General features: G+C 46.3%; 4 protein-coding genes and 1 long non-coding RNA gene across 6 annotated transcripts; 1 reads left to right on the top strand and 4 right to left on the bottom strand.

Annotated features, from left to right (window-relative positions):
* Positions 1-140: 140 nt before the first annotated feature.
* On the bottom strand, positions 141-3254 carry LOC125971960 (uncharacterized). Its single transcript, XR_007482665.1, has 2 exons — positions 3105-3254; positions 141-342 (listed from the first exon to the last, which is right to left on the bottom strand). It is a non-coding gene; the product is annotated as an uncharacterized lncRNA (long non-coding RNA).
* Positions 2713-5400, top strand: LOC125971958 (high mobility group-T protein). 2 transcript variants are annotated; one of them, XM_049725156.2, is made up of 5 exons: positions 2713-2971; positions 3907-4064; positions 4197-4342; positions 4438-4612; positions 4823-5400. In XM_049725156.2, exons 2-5 carry the CDS (start codon positions 3918-3920, stop codon positions 4961-4963), a joined length of 609 nt encoding a protein of 202 aa, XP_049581113.1. In that variant the 5' UTR covers positions 2713-2971; positions 3907-3917; the 3' UTR covers positions 4964-5400. The 2 variants fall into 2 exon arrangements, with proteins under 2 accessions (XP_049581113.1, XP_049581114.1); XM_049725157.1 differs by lacking the exon at positions 2713-2971 and adding an exon at positions 3246-3396.
* Positions 5002-6688, bottom strand: LOC125971959 (olfactory receptor 52E8-like). The gene is given in 2 exon segments (XM_049725158.2): positions 5002-6331; positions 6435-6688. Coding segments are annotated over 2 exon segments (1008 nt in total). The 3' UTR covers positions 5002-5577.
* A 3295-nt stretch (positions 6689-9983) lies between these two features.
* On the bottom strand, positions 9984-11614 carry LOC125972468 (olfactory receptor 52B2-like). Its single transcript, XM_049726175.2, has one exon. The coding sequence runs from the start codon at positions 11224-11226 to the stop codon at positions 10261-10263; it is 966 nt and encodes a 321-aa protein (XP_049582132.1). The 5' UTR covers positions 11227-11614; the 3' UTR covers positions 9984-10260.
* Positions 11615-11814: 200 nt separating this feature from the next.
* On the bottom strand, positions 11815-13195 carry LOC125972469 (olfactory receptor 52B2-like). Its single transcript, XM_049726176.2, has one exon. The coding sequence runs from the start codon at positions 13193-13195 to the stop codon at positions 12257-12259; it is 939 nt and encodes a 312-aa protein (XP_049582133.1). The 3' UTR covers positions 11815-12256.
* Between the last annotated feature and the right edge of the window lie 1187 nt (positions 13196-14382).

Genomic DNA, 14382 nt, shown 5'->3' with positions numbered 1-14382 from the left:
GCCATCATTTTGCGCTGGCCTTTTCCCACCTCCAGCCGCGGCTTCCAATAAAAGAGACACGCGCTCATAACCGCAGTTAACAACAAAAGACAGTGGACAAAATGATGGCATAAAAATGATAAAAGGAGTGAGGCTAAACATTGAAGATTTCATTTGTCCCTTTATTTCCATGCCTTCTTTTTTTCAGTCTGAACTGGTTTTGTCCAGTTTGAACAATGCTCAGGGTGCAAGCAGATTGTGAGATGCGAGACGGCAGCAGGAGGCGGTTTACTTCAGTAAACAACTAAGGCTCGGGTTCAGGAGTGTCCACATGTCCCGGATGTCGATCTCGAGGTATGCATGCTGAAACAGACCAACACAGAAAGAATCATGACATTTATTCCAACAATGACCAATAAAGTGAACGAGGAGCACACTTTTGGGACAACGGTGTCCAGTTCTGCGGCACAATAAAAGTTAGTCTTATGAAATAAAAAAACGACTTTTAACGATTCCATATCGAGCTGCCAGGAGGAAGGAAAGAAAGGACACCCTGGTGGCCTCTCACAAGGAGGCGACTGGCCAGACTGTGGATTTATTCTAGTTTATTTCTATTACGTGAGGTCTCAAATAATTGGCAAGAAGTGGGAAAAAAAATCTTCAATGATGTTCGTAACTCCTAAGAAAAAGTATCGCCTCAAAAGTCACCTCTGCAAAACTTTCTGTAAAAGCTACCCACTAAATTGTCCCCATCGCACATTGGGAGGCTCAACGAGTTCATCTTATATACCGTGTTGACCTTCGTTTCATAAAACCATATCAGAAGATTGTGGTTCTCATCGCCGGGTCGCAATTTCCACTAGAAGCGCTCTCTGCTTTCTTTTTTTCCCTCTAAATGGGCCTCTTTGGGCTCGGCGTGTCACCATCAGCGGTAATGAAAGGAATCACGAGAAGGCGCCTGATTGGATGGTGCAGTGTTTGCAAGGACTTCATTCCCCCTCTCAAGTGTACTCCTATCGATTGCAAAGCCATAAAAGGAGGTTCACCTTGACAGAACTGCGTCACGTCAAACACGCAGGCTTGATTGATTTTGCTGGACCAAGTCGTCTCCGCTGCGCTTGGGAAGCCGAACGGTACCCATTCAAATCGGAGCTGCAGGCAAAACATTCATCCTATGCTTTCATGTGCTATACTGATTTTGCAATGTCAATTTTCATGATGTAAATGCAATGCGAGGTGGCGTCAAATATCACATCACAACTTGATATTTTGCTCCAAGTTGTGTAGCTTGCGATGTAGAGAATATGCTGGATGTGGTGCTAACCTAATCCGAGCTCAGAGGATCTTCTCACAAGACCTTTCCTGGCGCCGGGAAGCCACGACCTTACAGCGAGGAACCCAAAAAAAAGTTGATTTCAGTGCAGTTGATTTCAAGTCGCTAAGGGTGACGACAGAGGAAGCCAATTTGTCTCCTTGAAATCAATCACAGTCATTTATGTGTCCTCGTAAAGACTTCAGTGCAGAAATAAAAACGTGGCAATATTTGGTGCCATAAAGACTGGCTGCTTGTTGATGAGGCGCGATGGTCCTGCAGCTGCAGTCGCAATGAAACTTGGAGTTAATGGGGGGCACGGAAATGCCAATCATTTAGTTACGACACGGCCTCGCAAAATTCCCAATCAGATGGACAAACAGGAAATGAAGGAAATCTTCCATTGTGTAAGGTTAAAGTTAAGAAGTGGATTTGTTCTGTCAGCATATGCAAATGTTGGCTGGAGAGGGACGCCCTATAAAATGTGCCCTGAAGCGCCACATTAGCTTGGGCTGGCCCTGCTATCACAGTTCCTTAGCAACCGCTCCGTCGTCAATGACAGCTCCCAATCGATCTTGGATGACAAACGCATATAAACAACTTAAACTCTACTTAAAGATTTCGAGGTCTTCTTGATAGGGTTCGATTAAGAATAGATTTTCCCACTTGCATTTCCCACTTCTTACTCGAGCATGATGGAAAATATTGCCAATACTGCTTGAGGCTTTGAAATGTGCCACTATGGCGACACCTTGAGGCCAATATGAGCACTTGAAGGTCAGCTTCCAAATTACTACTGTGATGTGGTGTATCTTAAAGGAGATAAGGTTGACATTTCAAAGGATCACGTTCAAGTCTCTTGAGGAGACTTCCAAGCTGGAGCCCGAGAGCACGATCGAAGGCGACTAAATTTCGGGCCGCCCCTCCGCGACCTTCCCGCTTCAGCTCCCAGATGCCATGAGTCTGTGAGACTGGTGCGAGAATAGAAAGGTCGTGCCTGGTTATTGGGATTGCCACATTTTTACACCAAGCGCAGTCAAGCAATTTCATTTTTTAATTTATTAATCACACAATTTTCTGTAATTAACCATGATCAAAACTTCTTGTCTAATTGACATCCATTGAAATCTGAAGCTACTTGACTAGTTACTTTGTACAATGAATGAAAGAACGAGCGAACGAACGAATGAATCTTTACTTCGAACATGATTTAAATAAAAACAATAAAAAACAAACAACAACAAAACAAACAATATATATCACTCTTCGAAAAGAGTCAATTTTCTCACTTACTCAGGTAACGATAGATAGGGAGGACTACTTTTTTGTTTGATTTGAGTCCTATGATTCTCTCTTTAATCCCCAATTTGTGGCGCCGCTCTATCTCCACTTGTGCATCTTGCACGCTCGCAGTCGCGGTATTCTCCGTTCGAGTTTAGCGCCACGGCGTCCCGCAGCCAGCTCCATACCATCAGCCAACCGTCCCGCCGGTTCAAGTGGCCGCTTGCCCAATTAGACACTCGCGGGGGGCTCGGCTGTAGCCAATGTCCGCCGGCCGCAGGGCTGCCGACAATCAGGATAAACACGCGAGGAGCATCATCATCATCCTCATCCTCATTGCGCACTCACATCGCGCTTTTTGTCCCATTGTCTGAGACGACAGATACGCGCACGCACCAGGTAAGCCTTTGCTTGTCGCCAACTTGTTGGGCGTTTCTGTGCAGCGTGGAGCGCAGCCTTGACTGTGGAGCGCGTTGCCTGCACCCGTACGCGAGTGTCGAGGTGTGAGGGCGAAAAAAAAGGGTGAACTTACTTGAATGATAGCGATAGGCAAGGATGCTAGCATAGGGAGTCTGTCGAAAGGGTGCCTCATTTTGGGGAAGGCGAAAAACGCTTAAAAGGGGAGTGGGTCTATTTCCATAGCGTGGGGTGACGGCTGACTCCTCCCAATGTCAGCACACACACTCACGGCGTGGGTCAGCGTAACGTCCGCATTTGTGTCAACGGAGCGCTAACCTCCGAGAGCTAGCCTGCTACGTTAGCTTAGCCTAGCATAGCCTCGTCTCGTTGTAGCGTGCTAGAAAAGCCCACACTTGGTAGAGAAGGTGAATTTAGAAAATATGCTATTGTCACCACTAATGCATCTTCAGTATGACACTTTTTCCGAGCGTGGCACCGGTATGTGACGAGCAAGAAGGGCCTACGGCCTACCCTTAGCCGTCGGCCCCAGCTCAGCCACCTGAAATGGTTAGCTCGCTGTCGGTGTGCTAACAAGCTGGAGGACACAAAGCCATCGCTAAGGGCGGAGCTAATGCTAATGTATTCATTGACAACTTTCACCTGACGCTAAAATTGCCCTCGTATACGTTATTGCGGTTATTGGAAAGCACAGGTTAGCATTAAATTCTGATTTAATTCGCAATCAAGGTGGTGGGACTGCAGATCATCAGTCATTTTCTCAGGCAGCCACTTTTGCATTGTCCTCCCTCCAGCCCCATTAAACAGACAAAGAAAGCCCCTAGTCATACATTTGCATATTGCTAGTGCATCTCCATAGTGTTGTATTTACATTCTTTCTTAAAATAAATGTCTAATCTAATCTCTCGTATGTGCAGCATAAGACAAAATGGGGAAGGATCCAAAGAAGCCAAGGGGCAAAATGTCCTCTTATGCCTACTTTGTGCAAACGTGCCGAGAGGAGCACAAGAAGAAGCACCCTGAGGCAAGCGTCAACTTTGCCGAGTTCTCCAAGAAATGCTCTGAGCGATGGAAGGTAAGCGAGAAATGACGGGAAGGCTTTCGAACTCCAGTACGGGGGACACAGTGCAACCTCCTAATATATGGGGTCTAATGTGACAATTATAAAAAAAAAGGCCTGCTTATTGTGTATTTGCTTTTGTTCAAGACCATGTCCCCGAAGGAGAAAGGCAAATTTGAAGACATGGCTAAGATGGACAAGGTGCGCTATGAGGCCGAGATGAAGAACTACATCCCCCCCAAGGGACAGAAGATGAAGCGCTTCAAGGACCCCAATGCCCCCAAGAGACCGCCGTGAGTACACCTTCCATTGACCTCAAATAAAGGCGGGGCTACCCGTTCAGGCTCGGCTAGTTCGAGCGAATGGTTAACAATACGCGTGCCAACAGGTCGGCCTTCTTCCTGTTCTGCGCCGACTTCCGCCCAAAGGTGAAAGGCGAGCACCCGGGCCTGTCCATCGGTGACACGGCCAAGAAGCTGGGAGAGATGTGGAACGGCTCGTCCACGGAGGATAAGCAGCCCTACGAGAAGAAGGCAGCCAAGCTGAAGGAGAAGTACGACAAGGTAAGATGTCACATTGCAGTTATAAGAGGGTGTGCACACTTGTGCAACCAACCTATTTCATTGTTTAATATTTCTTTTTTTTTTTAATGGTTCACATTAATAGGACAAGTTTTGAAATGTTCTGTCGTATTTGTTAATATCACCAAAATGTGGCATTTGAGTGGGGTGTGTAGACTTTTGCATGCACAAAATAATTTTGTCTCGCCGTAGGATATCGTGGCCTATCGCACAAAGGGCAAAGTGGCGCCGGTGGCGGTGGCGGCGGCAGCAGCTGCGATGGACGATGATGACGAGGAAGACGAGGAAGAGGAGGGAGATGACGATGAAGACGAGGAGGAGGACGATGAGTAGGCAAGGGAGGGGCGAGGGACCTGAATTTTTGTCGATGCCATATAACCAACCACAATGTATTCAAGCCACCATGTTGACGTTCAGATGGAACATGTGAATATTTAATGTTTTTAAGATGTACTGTACAGTGTTAAGGAAAGAAAAAAAAACAACCACATACATATCTTCCCTTTTGGGGGACTTTTCTTGTGCTCGTTTTTCTCCCCTGCCAGCAGGACAGTATTAAGTCGCTCTAGGTGTTCCTTCTCACTCGGAAATGAGATTTCCCGCTTTTGATTGTATGGTACTGTTTTTATTTTGAAAAGTCTTCTTTTCCATGTGCCATCCTCCTTGTAAGTATTATGTTTGAAAACCACTCGAATATCAACAAAGTGCAGCTGTCGACATTCAAGAATGTCCTATCGTAAAATAAATGTTTTTCTGTTCTTTTTTAAGAAGTCATTCTTTTGCTCGCTGTGCTGGTGGCAACATTTTGTGGCTCTGGAGATAAAAAAAAAAAAAAAAAGGTCTGACTAAAAGAAGGATTGTGTAAACTGAAGATATCATTTCAAATTACAAATATTGTTTGCAGCACTTTTATGCATAAATTGAAAAGTGCTAAAAACACGAAGCCACTACGGCGTCTGAATTGTCCTCCTGTTACGAAACCTTCTCTTGATGTTCTGCTTGATCTCCTGCATTTTGAAGCAATAAATGATCGGGTTGACTGCGGCGGGCAGCAGGCTGTACACCATGATCACCACGATGCGCACCGACTCGGTGAAGTGATATCCCTGGTGGTTGGCCATGTACACGAAGCAGCGTGGCGTGTAGTAGAGGCCCGTGACCAGCAGCTGCGGCGAACACGTCGACAAGGCTTTACTCCGACTCCCGCTGCCGTACTTCTTGGCTACCGTGGCGATGACGGCGCAGTAGGAGAAGATGATCAAGGAGAGCGGGCACAGGAGGCTGAACATGGCCAGGGGGAAGGCCAACTTATTCACCTGTGTTAGAAAATGCGCACGGTTGGATCATGGCGGGAAAGGCGTGCGGCGCCCTACCTGGGACTGGTCGCAGCTGAGCCTGACGATGCTGTTGTGGTCGCAGTAGCAGTGGCGGATGACGTGCGAGTCGCAGTAAGGCAACACGACAACGTGCATGACCACGGCCACCATCCAGGACGCCGGCATGAGCCAGGAGATGGCGCACAGCAACGTGACGGCGGTGTTGGTGACCACGGCGGGGTAGCGCAGCGGGTTGTAGATAGCCACCAATCGATCCAGGGCCATCAACATCAGGATGAAGGAGTGCGTGGCGCCCAGGAAGTGCACAAAGTACATTTGCGTGAAGCAGGCAGCAAAGGCCACCCATGGCTCGTGCAGCCAGTACCTGCCCAAATTTAGATCCCCAACAAAATCATGACAATAAAACCTCCAAAAACAAAAGGAACCTTGAAGCAGTCCCTGATAAGAAGTCAATATGAAACATTTACCTCCAGATGACTTGGGGCAGCGTGACCGTGCCGAAGAATAGGTCAGTGAGGGCCAGGTGGCAGAAGAGGAGGTAGGTGGGCTTGTGGAGGATTCGGTCCAACTTGATGAGAAGCAAAATAAAGATGTTCCCCCCAGCAATGGCCAGGAAGAGCAACAAGAGCAACACCGACACGGTGCCGTGATACTGAGGCTCCAGGCCTGGGAAGCCCAGCAGAAAGAAGTTCTTGAACCTTGTGCTGTTGCTGGACAACATCTTGAGCTGGAAAAGTAGAGCATATCATAAATGCAATCAACCGCTCAGAACTCCTTTCAAACCCAAAATACTTCTCGGAAAGCCTGTTTTGTGTCACGGCTTCGGATGTGTGAGCTCAGACGTGAACTTTGATCTCCATTTTGCAACCAAAAATAGGGACGCTGCTCGGTAGCTGCACTGAGCTTATTCTGACATTAGATTTTTTGAACCCTGACCCCTTGCCAACAATTGAACAGATAAATCCATAATGTGCCTTGGGTAGTTGGAATCACCGACAAGAAGCACGACTATGTGAAGTCGTGCACACAAGGAGCAAGTATGGAGGGAGGCCGGGTGTCGTTGCGGTACGTACCTCGGAAGCTCCAGAGCGCCATCCCAGGCGTGCACCCTCCATCGCCGACTTTATGCGAACGTGAAGCTCCCCGGGGTGAGATTCAAACTCAAGCTGGTGTTGATGTCACCCATGACAACAAGAGCATCAGTGCAATTTGAGCACTTTTTTTTTCCCATGGACTTCTTTTTCACCAAAGTATCCTTTGAAAAGACCAAGGTCGCAAAAGTAACATCATTGACTTGTCCCTTTGTGTTGAATTGGAACTCAATCTTGATTCTGGTCTTCAAGTTGGGCCTTTTTTCTCTTCATCCATTCAAGTGCTTAGTCATCTGAGAGTAAATGGCATTTACAGGAAAAGTTCACCAAGCCATTTCCAAGAGTTACCATTCAGACAGAACAAATAGAATCATTAAATTGCAAATACAGAACAAGAGGGAAAAAAAAAAAAAAAAAGCACTGAAGGCATTTTGGCTCACAAGGGAAACGCTAAAATCATCATCCTAATCAATTGAAAATCCCAGTAGTGCAGATGAGACAAACTCTTTTTTTTTTATTCAATTAGACGCCTTAATATCCCTTGTGGTTAATGCTTCACACTCAGCACGCCTTGAATTTGTGTGTGTGTGTGTGTGTGGGAGAAGTTTGTCATCGCTGGCTGCTGTCACACTTGGAGGATTTCAACCAGCGATGTGCAACTTCAATCATTTTATTTTTGATTGTACATTTTTAATGCATGATAAAAGATCCGCTAAGCCAACAACAAATAAACAAATATCATTCCAAATCCACCCGAAATAATTTGTCCTACTCAACTCAGTGTAAGTGTAACAGTCTGCCATCTTGTGGGGAATGGTGATATTACAAAGTAAAACTATAGTTGATAGAAAAAAATATTGCCAATTTCTTTTTTTTTTTACGTGTATTTTGTTCCCTCCAAATTACCCACATATTGAATTTGATCATCTTTTTTATTTCAATAATTTTTTGGGTCGGTATGTATTTTCTATATTCATCATTAATCACGAATTTAAGCGTAACACAAACGTACAATTGGTGAATGAAAGAAAAAAATGCTGCTTCCCCAAATCCATTATTTGATCACATGTAGCATGTTGTGGTATATTTACAATCTTTATATATAATCCATATGTATTAATTCTACAAATACATAAAACATGAATAATGCTTACACTGGCTAAAATGGCATACAGTAATTTTCCCCCAACGCTGAATTTCTTATTTTTTGCAAAACCTCTCAATTCTACGGTCGTCGTTGCGTGAGTGAAGTGTAAATCCCGAGAGACTGTTGAAAGTGTTGCAAAACACAATCTCAGCTGTTTACTGTGTCACAAATCTCCCTGGAGATTCATTAAGAGAGTCGAGCGAGCGCCTGCGGAGACTCGAGACTTTGCATTTCCCGTCAACAGCTCACAAACAAAAGAAGTCATTAAACGTAATGAACAGTAAACATTTGGCCAGACGTGCCTCGCAAATCCCGATCGGGGAATTATAAGGTAAGGTTGTCAGCGACGCCGAAAAACATCACACCAAGGCCATATTCATTTATTCCTAATCTTAAAAAAGGCACTCTGGGACAAGTAGTCAGTCCAGCGAGGATGGCACAAAATCTCTCTTTCTGTATTCTTTGATAAGAACTGGCATAATAGCCTTCATTTTTAATTTTATGAATGTTTTGGGCACGAATCTGTTAAATACTCACTTGACTTCTTCCATAATCCGTTCAATGTACCGTATTGGCCCAAATATAAGACGACTCTGATTATAAAACGATCCCCTCTTTTTTAAGACTCAAGTTTGAAAAAAGACTTTTTGAACACCAAATTTAATTTTTATACAGAAAGTAATTGCAGTACATCTGAAACAAATGATTATAACAATATATTCGAGAGAAAAAGCATGTTATTTTTGATTATTTTACTGGTTCTTTTATCACAAACAAATTATTTAGGTTGTTTGTGATAAAAGAACCAGTCAAATAATTGACAATTGAAAACAAGATGAACATAGTACATGTTATTTTTGCCTCATTCAAATCATGCAAAAACTGTCTATCACATCATAATATCTGAACATTTAAATAAGTAAACTAAAGTGCAATCACATTTGTAAATGAATGGCTTCTGGTTTTTGAAATGTAAATAACCCAATCTACTTTGATAAAACAACAAAATTACAATAACTGCATTAACCATCAAAGTAAAGTCTAACTGTAACTGTAGTATTGAAACAAATCTGAATAAGGAAAAACATTGCAATAAAATAATGCAAACTGCTACAGCTATTTTTATTTTTATTCTTTGTGACAGGGGTTCGCTTTGGCCTGTGGAGTTAAGTTCAGCATTCGCTTTGAAGATATCTGGCGCCATCTAGCGTTGTGAATTGATATAATGTCCAGACCCCGAATGTAAGGTCACCGTCTTATATTCGGGCCAATACGGTAAAAGAGTTCACGAAACTTCTACAGTGAGGAAGTTACTTTTAGTCGTTTTTATGGGTGTAGTTATAGTTTTCGCCGACAGATGGCAGTAGTGTGCGCAAATCTACAGAAATTAGCAAAGATTAATATCCGAGGAAGATTCCAAATTGCTCAAACGTGGTTGTTTCCCCCAATGGACATGAAAATGGCTCTCCTCGATTTACTCCTTCTTCAATAAGATGGAGTAATTCAAGAGATTCTTGTTGAAACATAACACATTGAGAACAATTCTCAAAAATATATCTTGGAAATGGAATACGTGTAGACGGATGGAAGCTGCACCTGCACACTTGGAACTGATCGTTTAAGATAAGTACATTTATTTCCTCCTATAAAATGTCTCCAGGCTTTCAGTTCACTGGGATGATTCTTCTTCTGAAGAAAACTCGAATAAATGTTTGTCCAAGTGGCAACTCTCTTACTACCGCCGACGAGCACTAAGACAAGTATTTTTCTCAAAAAGGCTCAAAAGAATGATTGTTTGAATATGGCGCCACCTGTTGGCTATTTGGTAGAAACGCAGTATTTCCCAAACTTTATTGAGGCAATTCAGGAAAGACCAAAATGTCACAGTTCTATCTTGATACCAGTTAACATAAAAGTCACCAAAACACTATCTAATATATAATAATCTCAATTTAATTACATTATATTGTTGACCATACATGATAATTGTAGATTAGAAAGTCACAATTGTAGGATGTTGCAAATAAATGGCACATTTTCCACCTTTATCAAAATCTATGAGCTCGAGGAGCGTAGATTCCTAACACAGGACTTGATCATTTTACTCCGAAAAAAGTGCACTATATTGTCCCGGATCTCTTTGGTCCTGATCCCGTAGACGATGGGGTTGAGCGATGGCGGGAAAATCAGAGTGGAGGATCCCATGAAGGACCTGAAACTGTCCGGAATCTGCTTGACCCTGTAGGAGATGATGGTGAACAGCCCCAGGCACTCCAGAAGCAGGACGACAAAGAGGTGGGTGGCGCACGTCTGCAGGGCTTTGGTCTTGGTGTCGGATCGCCCGCTCCGAAAGCACGCCAGCAGGATGCGCAGGTACGTGTACAGGATGATGCCGTTGGCCAGCAGCTGGGTGACGGCCACGAGTAACAGGCCGTAGACTTGGTTGAGGGTGGTGTCGGCGCACACCATGGCTAGCAGCGTGGGGTGGTCGCAGTAGATGTTGTGGACGGTGGAGCGGCAGCGGGGCAGACGTAGCAAGAGCCAGAACAACACGCCGATCAACAGCAAGCAGGCCAGCCAGATGGCGGCGATGATCTTCATCACGTGACTGTGCGTCATCACCGCGCCGTACTTGAGCGGCAGGCAGATGGCCACGTAGCGGTCGTACGCCATGGCGGTGAGGATGAAGATGGTGCCGGCCGCGTAGATGTGGATGAAGAAGGCCTGCGTCACGCACGCCGGGTACCACAAGCGCCCCGAGTCGCTCAGCAACTCCTTGAGGAGCTGCAGGAAGAAGGCCGACGAGCCCAGCAGGTCGTTGACCGGCATGTTGAGGAGGAACAGGTGCATGGGCTGCCGCAGGTTCTTGCTCAGCACGATGGTGAGGATGAGGAGCAGGTTGCAGAAAAGGATGACGGTGTAGCTGAGGGTGGCAAAGAGGAAGGTGACCGCCGCCCTTTCAGGGGGGATGCGCTGGTGATGCCACACCAACACGGACGACGTGTTGTACGGGTTCTCCATCTTGTGGCCAGCTCGCGATCTGTACTTCAGTGCAAGTACAAATAATTGTGTGAGGGGGAAAAAGGGTCAAAGGTCAAGTACTCATCAGTCCATCTATATTTTGATTTTTCTATCCATCTGTGAAATTGACACAAGACAAATGGCTTCAATAATAAAATGCAGAGGCTGGCGCAAATCATTTTGGTTTACTCAGGTGCTCCTCCTTCCTCCTTCAGTGCCAGAAACAACTATTAGGTTGGTCCCAAATCTGTGGATGGATGCAAGTTTATACTTACCAATGTACAGCCTCAGTATGGTTCAACAGAGCACCCGCTAGGTCATGGCACCTCCGCCATGCGACCTGAGATGGTCCAAGTGCGAGACGCTGCTTTTATAGATGCCGCCGGGAGCTGAGTGACAACGGCGAAAACTCTTTGGGGAGCTGCAAGGTCTTTGTGACCTCATTGACGCAACAAAAACAAAAACATAGCGACGGGGCAAAGTGCTTTCTCTGGAGGATTTGGATCTGTCTTCTGTCGGTCTGACAGAATCTGATCAAACTCAGTCATAGTAGAGCTTGAAGTCATCATAGGAAGTAACTGTGGAGTTAGAAGATTCATCAAAATAGTTTTAATAAAATAGTCACAATTAATCAAGTAGATTTATTGCCCTCCTTTAATCAAGTCATAGAATCTGACAAAATATGTGCGACATCCGACATGATGACACAAATAATGACAAAATCACATTTATATCGACAAAAAAAAGAAAATCAGATTTTTATCATTTTTTTATTTACAGTCACAATTGACGGAACAACCGGTCATCGGTACCTGCGACAAACAGAGCGACGTGGCCGCTTCGCTTTGAGTGTCACGGCCGCTCGCAACGCCGAGACTGGACATCAAACACCAGTTTTACAGTTCTGCTTCTTTTTAACCTGTTCCCTGCCAACCCAGTTCATATCTTTGACGTCTATAACCGTCAATGGCACTGAATGAGTTAAGAGGTTGCATCATGAAAAACTGAGGTCCCCCTGCACACGGTCTTTCTAGAAGCCTCTGACTCGGTTTCTCCAAACCCTGAGCAGCGTGTTTCGTATTTCGCTGGTGTACAGCCCGTAGACCAGCGGGTTGAGGAGCGGCGAGATGAGAAATATCAGCACGCCCATGATCTTCTGCACGTCACGCGGCACGTTCCGGAACCTGTGCGACAAGATGGTGAAGGTGCCCACGATCTCAAAGATGATCAGGATGAGCAGCTGAGCCACGCAGGTGTTGACCGCCTTCTTCTTGGCGTCGCTGTGCCTGGTCACCATGCAGGTGATCAGGATCTTGGTGTAGGAGAAGGCCTGGACGGACACGCTGAGCACCTGCATGACGGCCGTGTTCACCAGCCCCACCACGTCGTTGACGGACGTGTCGCCGCACGTGAGCTTGAGCAGCGAGGGGTTGTCGCAGAAGACGTTGGCCACTGCCGAGCGGCAGCGGGGCAACCTGCTCTGCAAGGAGAACAGCAACGTGATCAGGGCGAAGTCCAAGGCCCACACCAGGGTGACCACGCCGACCACCACCCTGGGCGTCACCACGGCGCCGTAGCGCAGCGGCATGCAGATGGCCACGTAGCGGTCGAAGGACATGGCGGCCAGGATGAAGAGGATCCCGCCGCCGTAGAGGTGCAGCAGGAAGGCCTGCAGTACGCACAACGGGTACGCCATGCGGTTGCTCTCGTTCAGCACGCCCGACAGCACCTTGGGCAGCATGGCCGTGATGCCCATCAGGTCGTTGAGCGGCAGGCTGAGCAGGATGAAGTAGACGGGCTTGTGCAGGTTGCGGCGTAGCGCGATCACGCCCAGCAGCGTCGCATTGCACGAGACGCAGAACAGGTAGAGGAGGAGGCCCGCGAAGAAGATGGGGTACTTGGCTCCCGGCGGGATGACAAACGTGTCCAGGCTCACGTAGGGCGTCAAGCCCAAAGACCCGTTGGACATTTTGGCGTACGGGAGGAGCGTGAGGAATGGAGGAGCGCCTCCCCGCTTCTTGTGCTTTTAATGCCAACCATGAACCAACTGGTGACATCAGCGTCCCACTTGGGGATTATCGGCCTGTTTATGCCAGTATCTATGACATCAGCAGCGGTGGCCAAAGCGCCGTTGTTTCAACGCCTTTGCTTCAACGCCTTTGCTTCAACGCCTTTGCTTCAACGCCTCTGCTTCAACGCCTTTGCTTTAGGAAGAGTAACAAAGTACAGACTCTGAAAGAAGTTGCGGTCGCTGGCGGTGGAGTGACACCACCGCTTCGATTTCATCTATCTATCTATCTATCTATCTATCTATCTATCTATCTATCTATCTATCTATCTATCTATCTATCTATCTATCTATCTATCTATCTATCTATCTATCTATCTATCTATCTATCTATCTATCTATCTATCTATCTATTCTTCCTTGCATCCTTGCTTCTTCATCCATCTATCCATCCTTGTATCTTCATCCATCCATCCATCCATCCATCCTTGCATCTTCATCCATCCATCCTTGCATCTTCATCCATCCATCCATCCATCCATCCATCCATCCATCCATCCATCCATCCATCCATCCATCCATCCATCCATCCATCCATCCATCCATCCATCCATCCATCCACCCCCCCACTGCACCCCACCCCATCCATCCATCCATCCATCCATCCATCCATCCATCCATCCATCCATCCATCCATCCATCCATCCATCCATCCATCCATCCATCCACCCCCCCACTGCACCCCACCCCATCCATCCATCCATCCATCCATCCATCCATCCATCCATCCATCCATCCATCCATCCATCCATCCATCCATCCATCCATCCACCCACCCCCCCACTGCTCCCCACCCCATCCATCCATCCATCCATCCATCCATCCATCCATCCATCCATCCATCCATCCATCCATCCATCCATCCATCCATCCATCCATCCATCCATCCATCCATCCATCCATCCATCCATCCATCCATCATTTCAATGGATTCTCTGATTTGTTAATCTGTCACAGGGTAGCGCTGAGTACTGGCAAGAACCCTAAGTGTCGGTCGCAGTCTTCACGAGGACTCGGCGCCTTGAAATAAAGCTGGTACCGGTACTCGGATGGTACCGGTACTCAGTTAGCGCTAAATTGATCTAAAC

Source organism: Syngnathus scovelli, chromosome 7 (assembly GCF_024217435.2).
Source record: "Syngnathus scovelli strain Florida chromosome 7, RoL_Ssco_1.2, whole genome shotgun sequence".
Taxonomy (NCBI): Eukaryota; Metazoa; Chordata; class Actinopteri; order Syngnathiformes; family Syngnathidae; genus Syngnathus; species Syngnathus scovelli.
This window is presented reverse-complemented; position numbering and strand designations above follow the sequence as displayed.

Excerpts from the sequence above, each read along its gene's own strand:
- LOC125971958 (XM_049725156.2), top strand. The coding sequence starts at position 3,918 with ATGGGGAAGGATCCAAAGAAGCCAAGGGGCAAAATGTCCTCTTATGCC. Across the intron at positions 4,343-4,437 it reads AATGCCCCCAAGAGACCGCC|GTCGGCCTTCTTCCTGTTCT; the intron begins GTGAGTACACCT and ends GCGTGCCAACAG. Across the intron at positions 4,613-4,822 it reads TGAAGGAGAAGTACGACAAG|GATATCGTGGCCTATCGCAC; the intron begins GTAAGATGTCAC and ends GTCTCGCCGTAG.
- LOC125972468 (XM_049726175.2), bottom strand. The coding sequence starts at position 11,226 with ATGGAGAACCCGTACAACACGTCGTCCGTGTTGGTGTGGCATCACCAG.
- LOC125972469 (XM_049726176.2), bottom strand. The coding sequence starts at position 13,195 with ATGTCCAACGGGTCTTTGGGCTTGACGCCCTACGTGAGCCTGGACACG.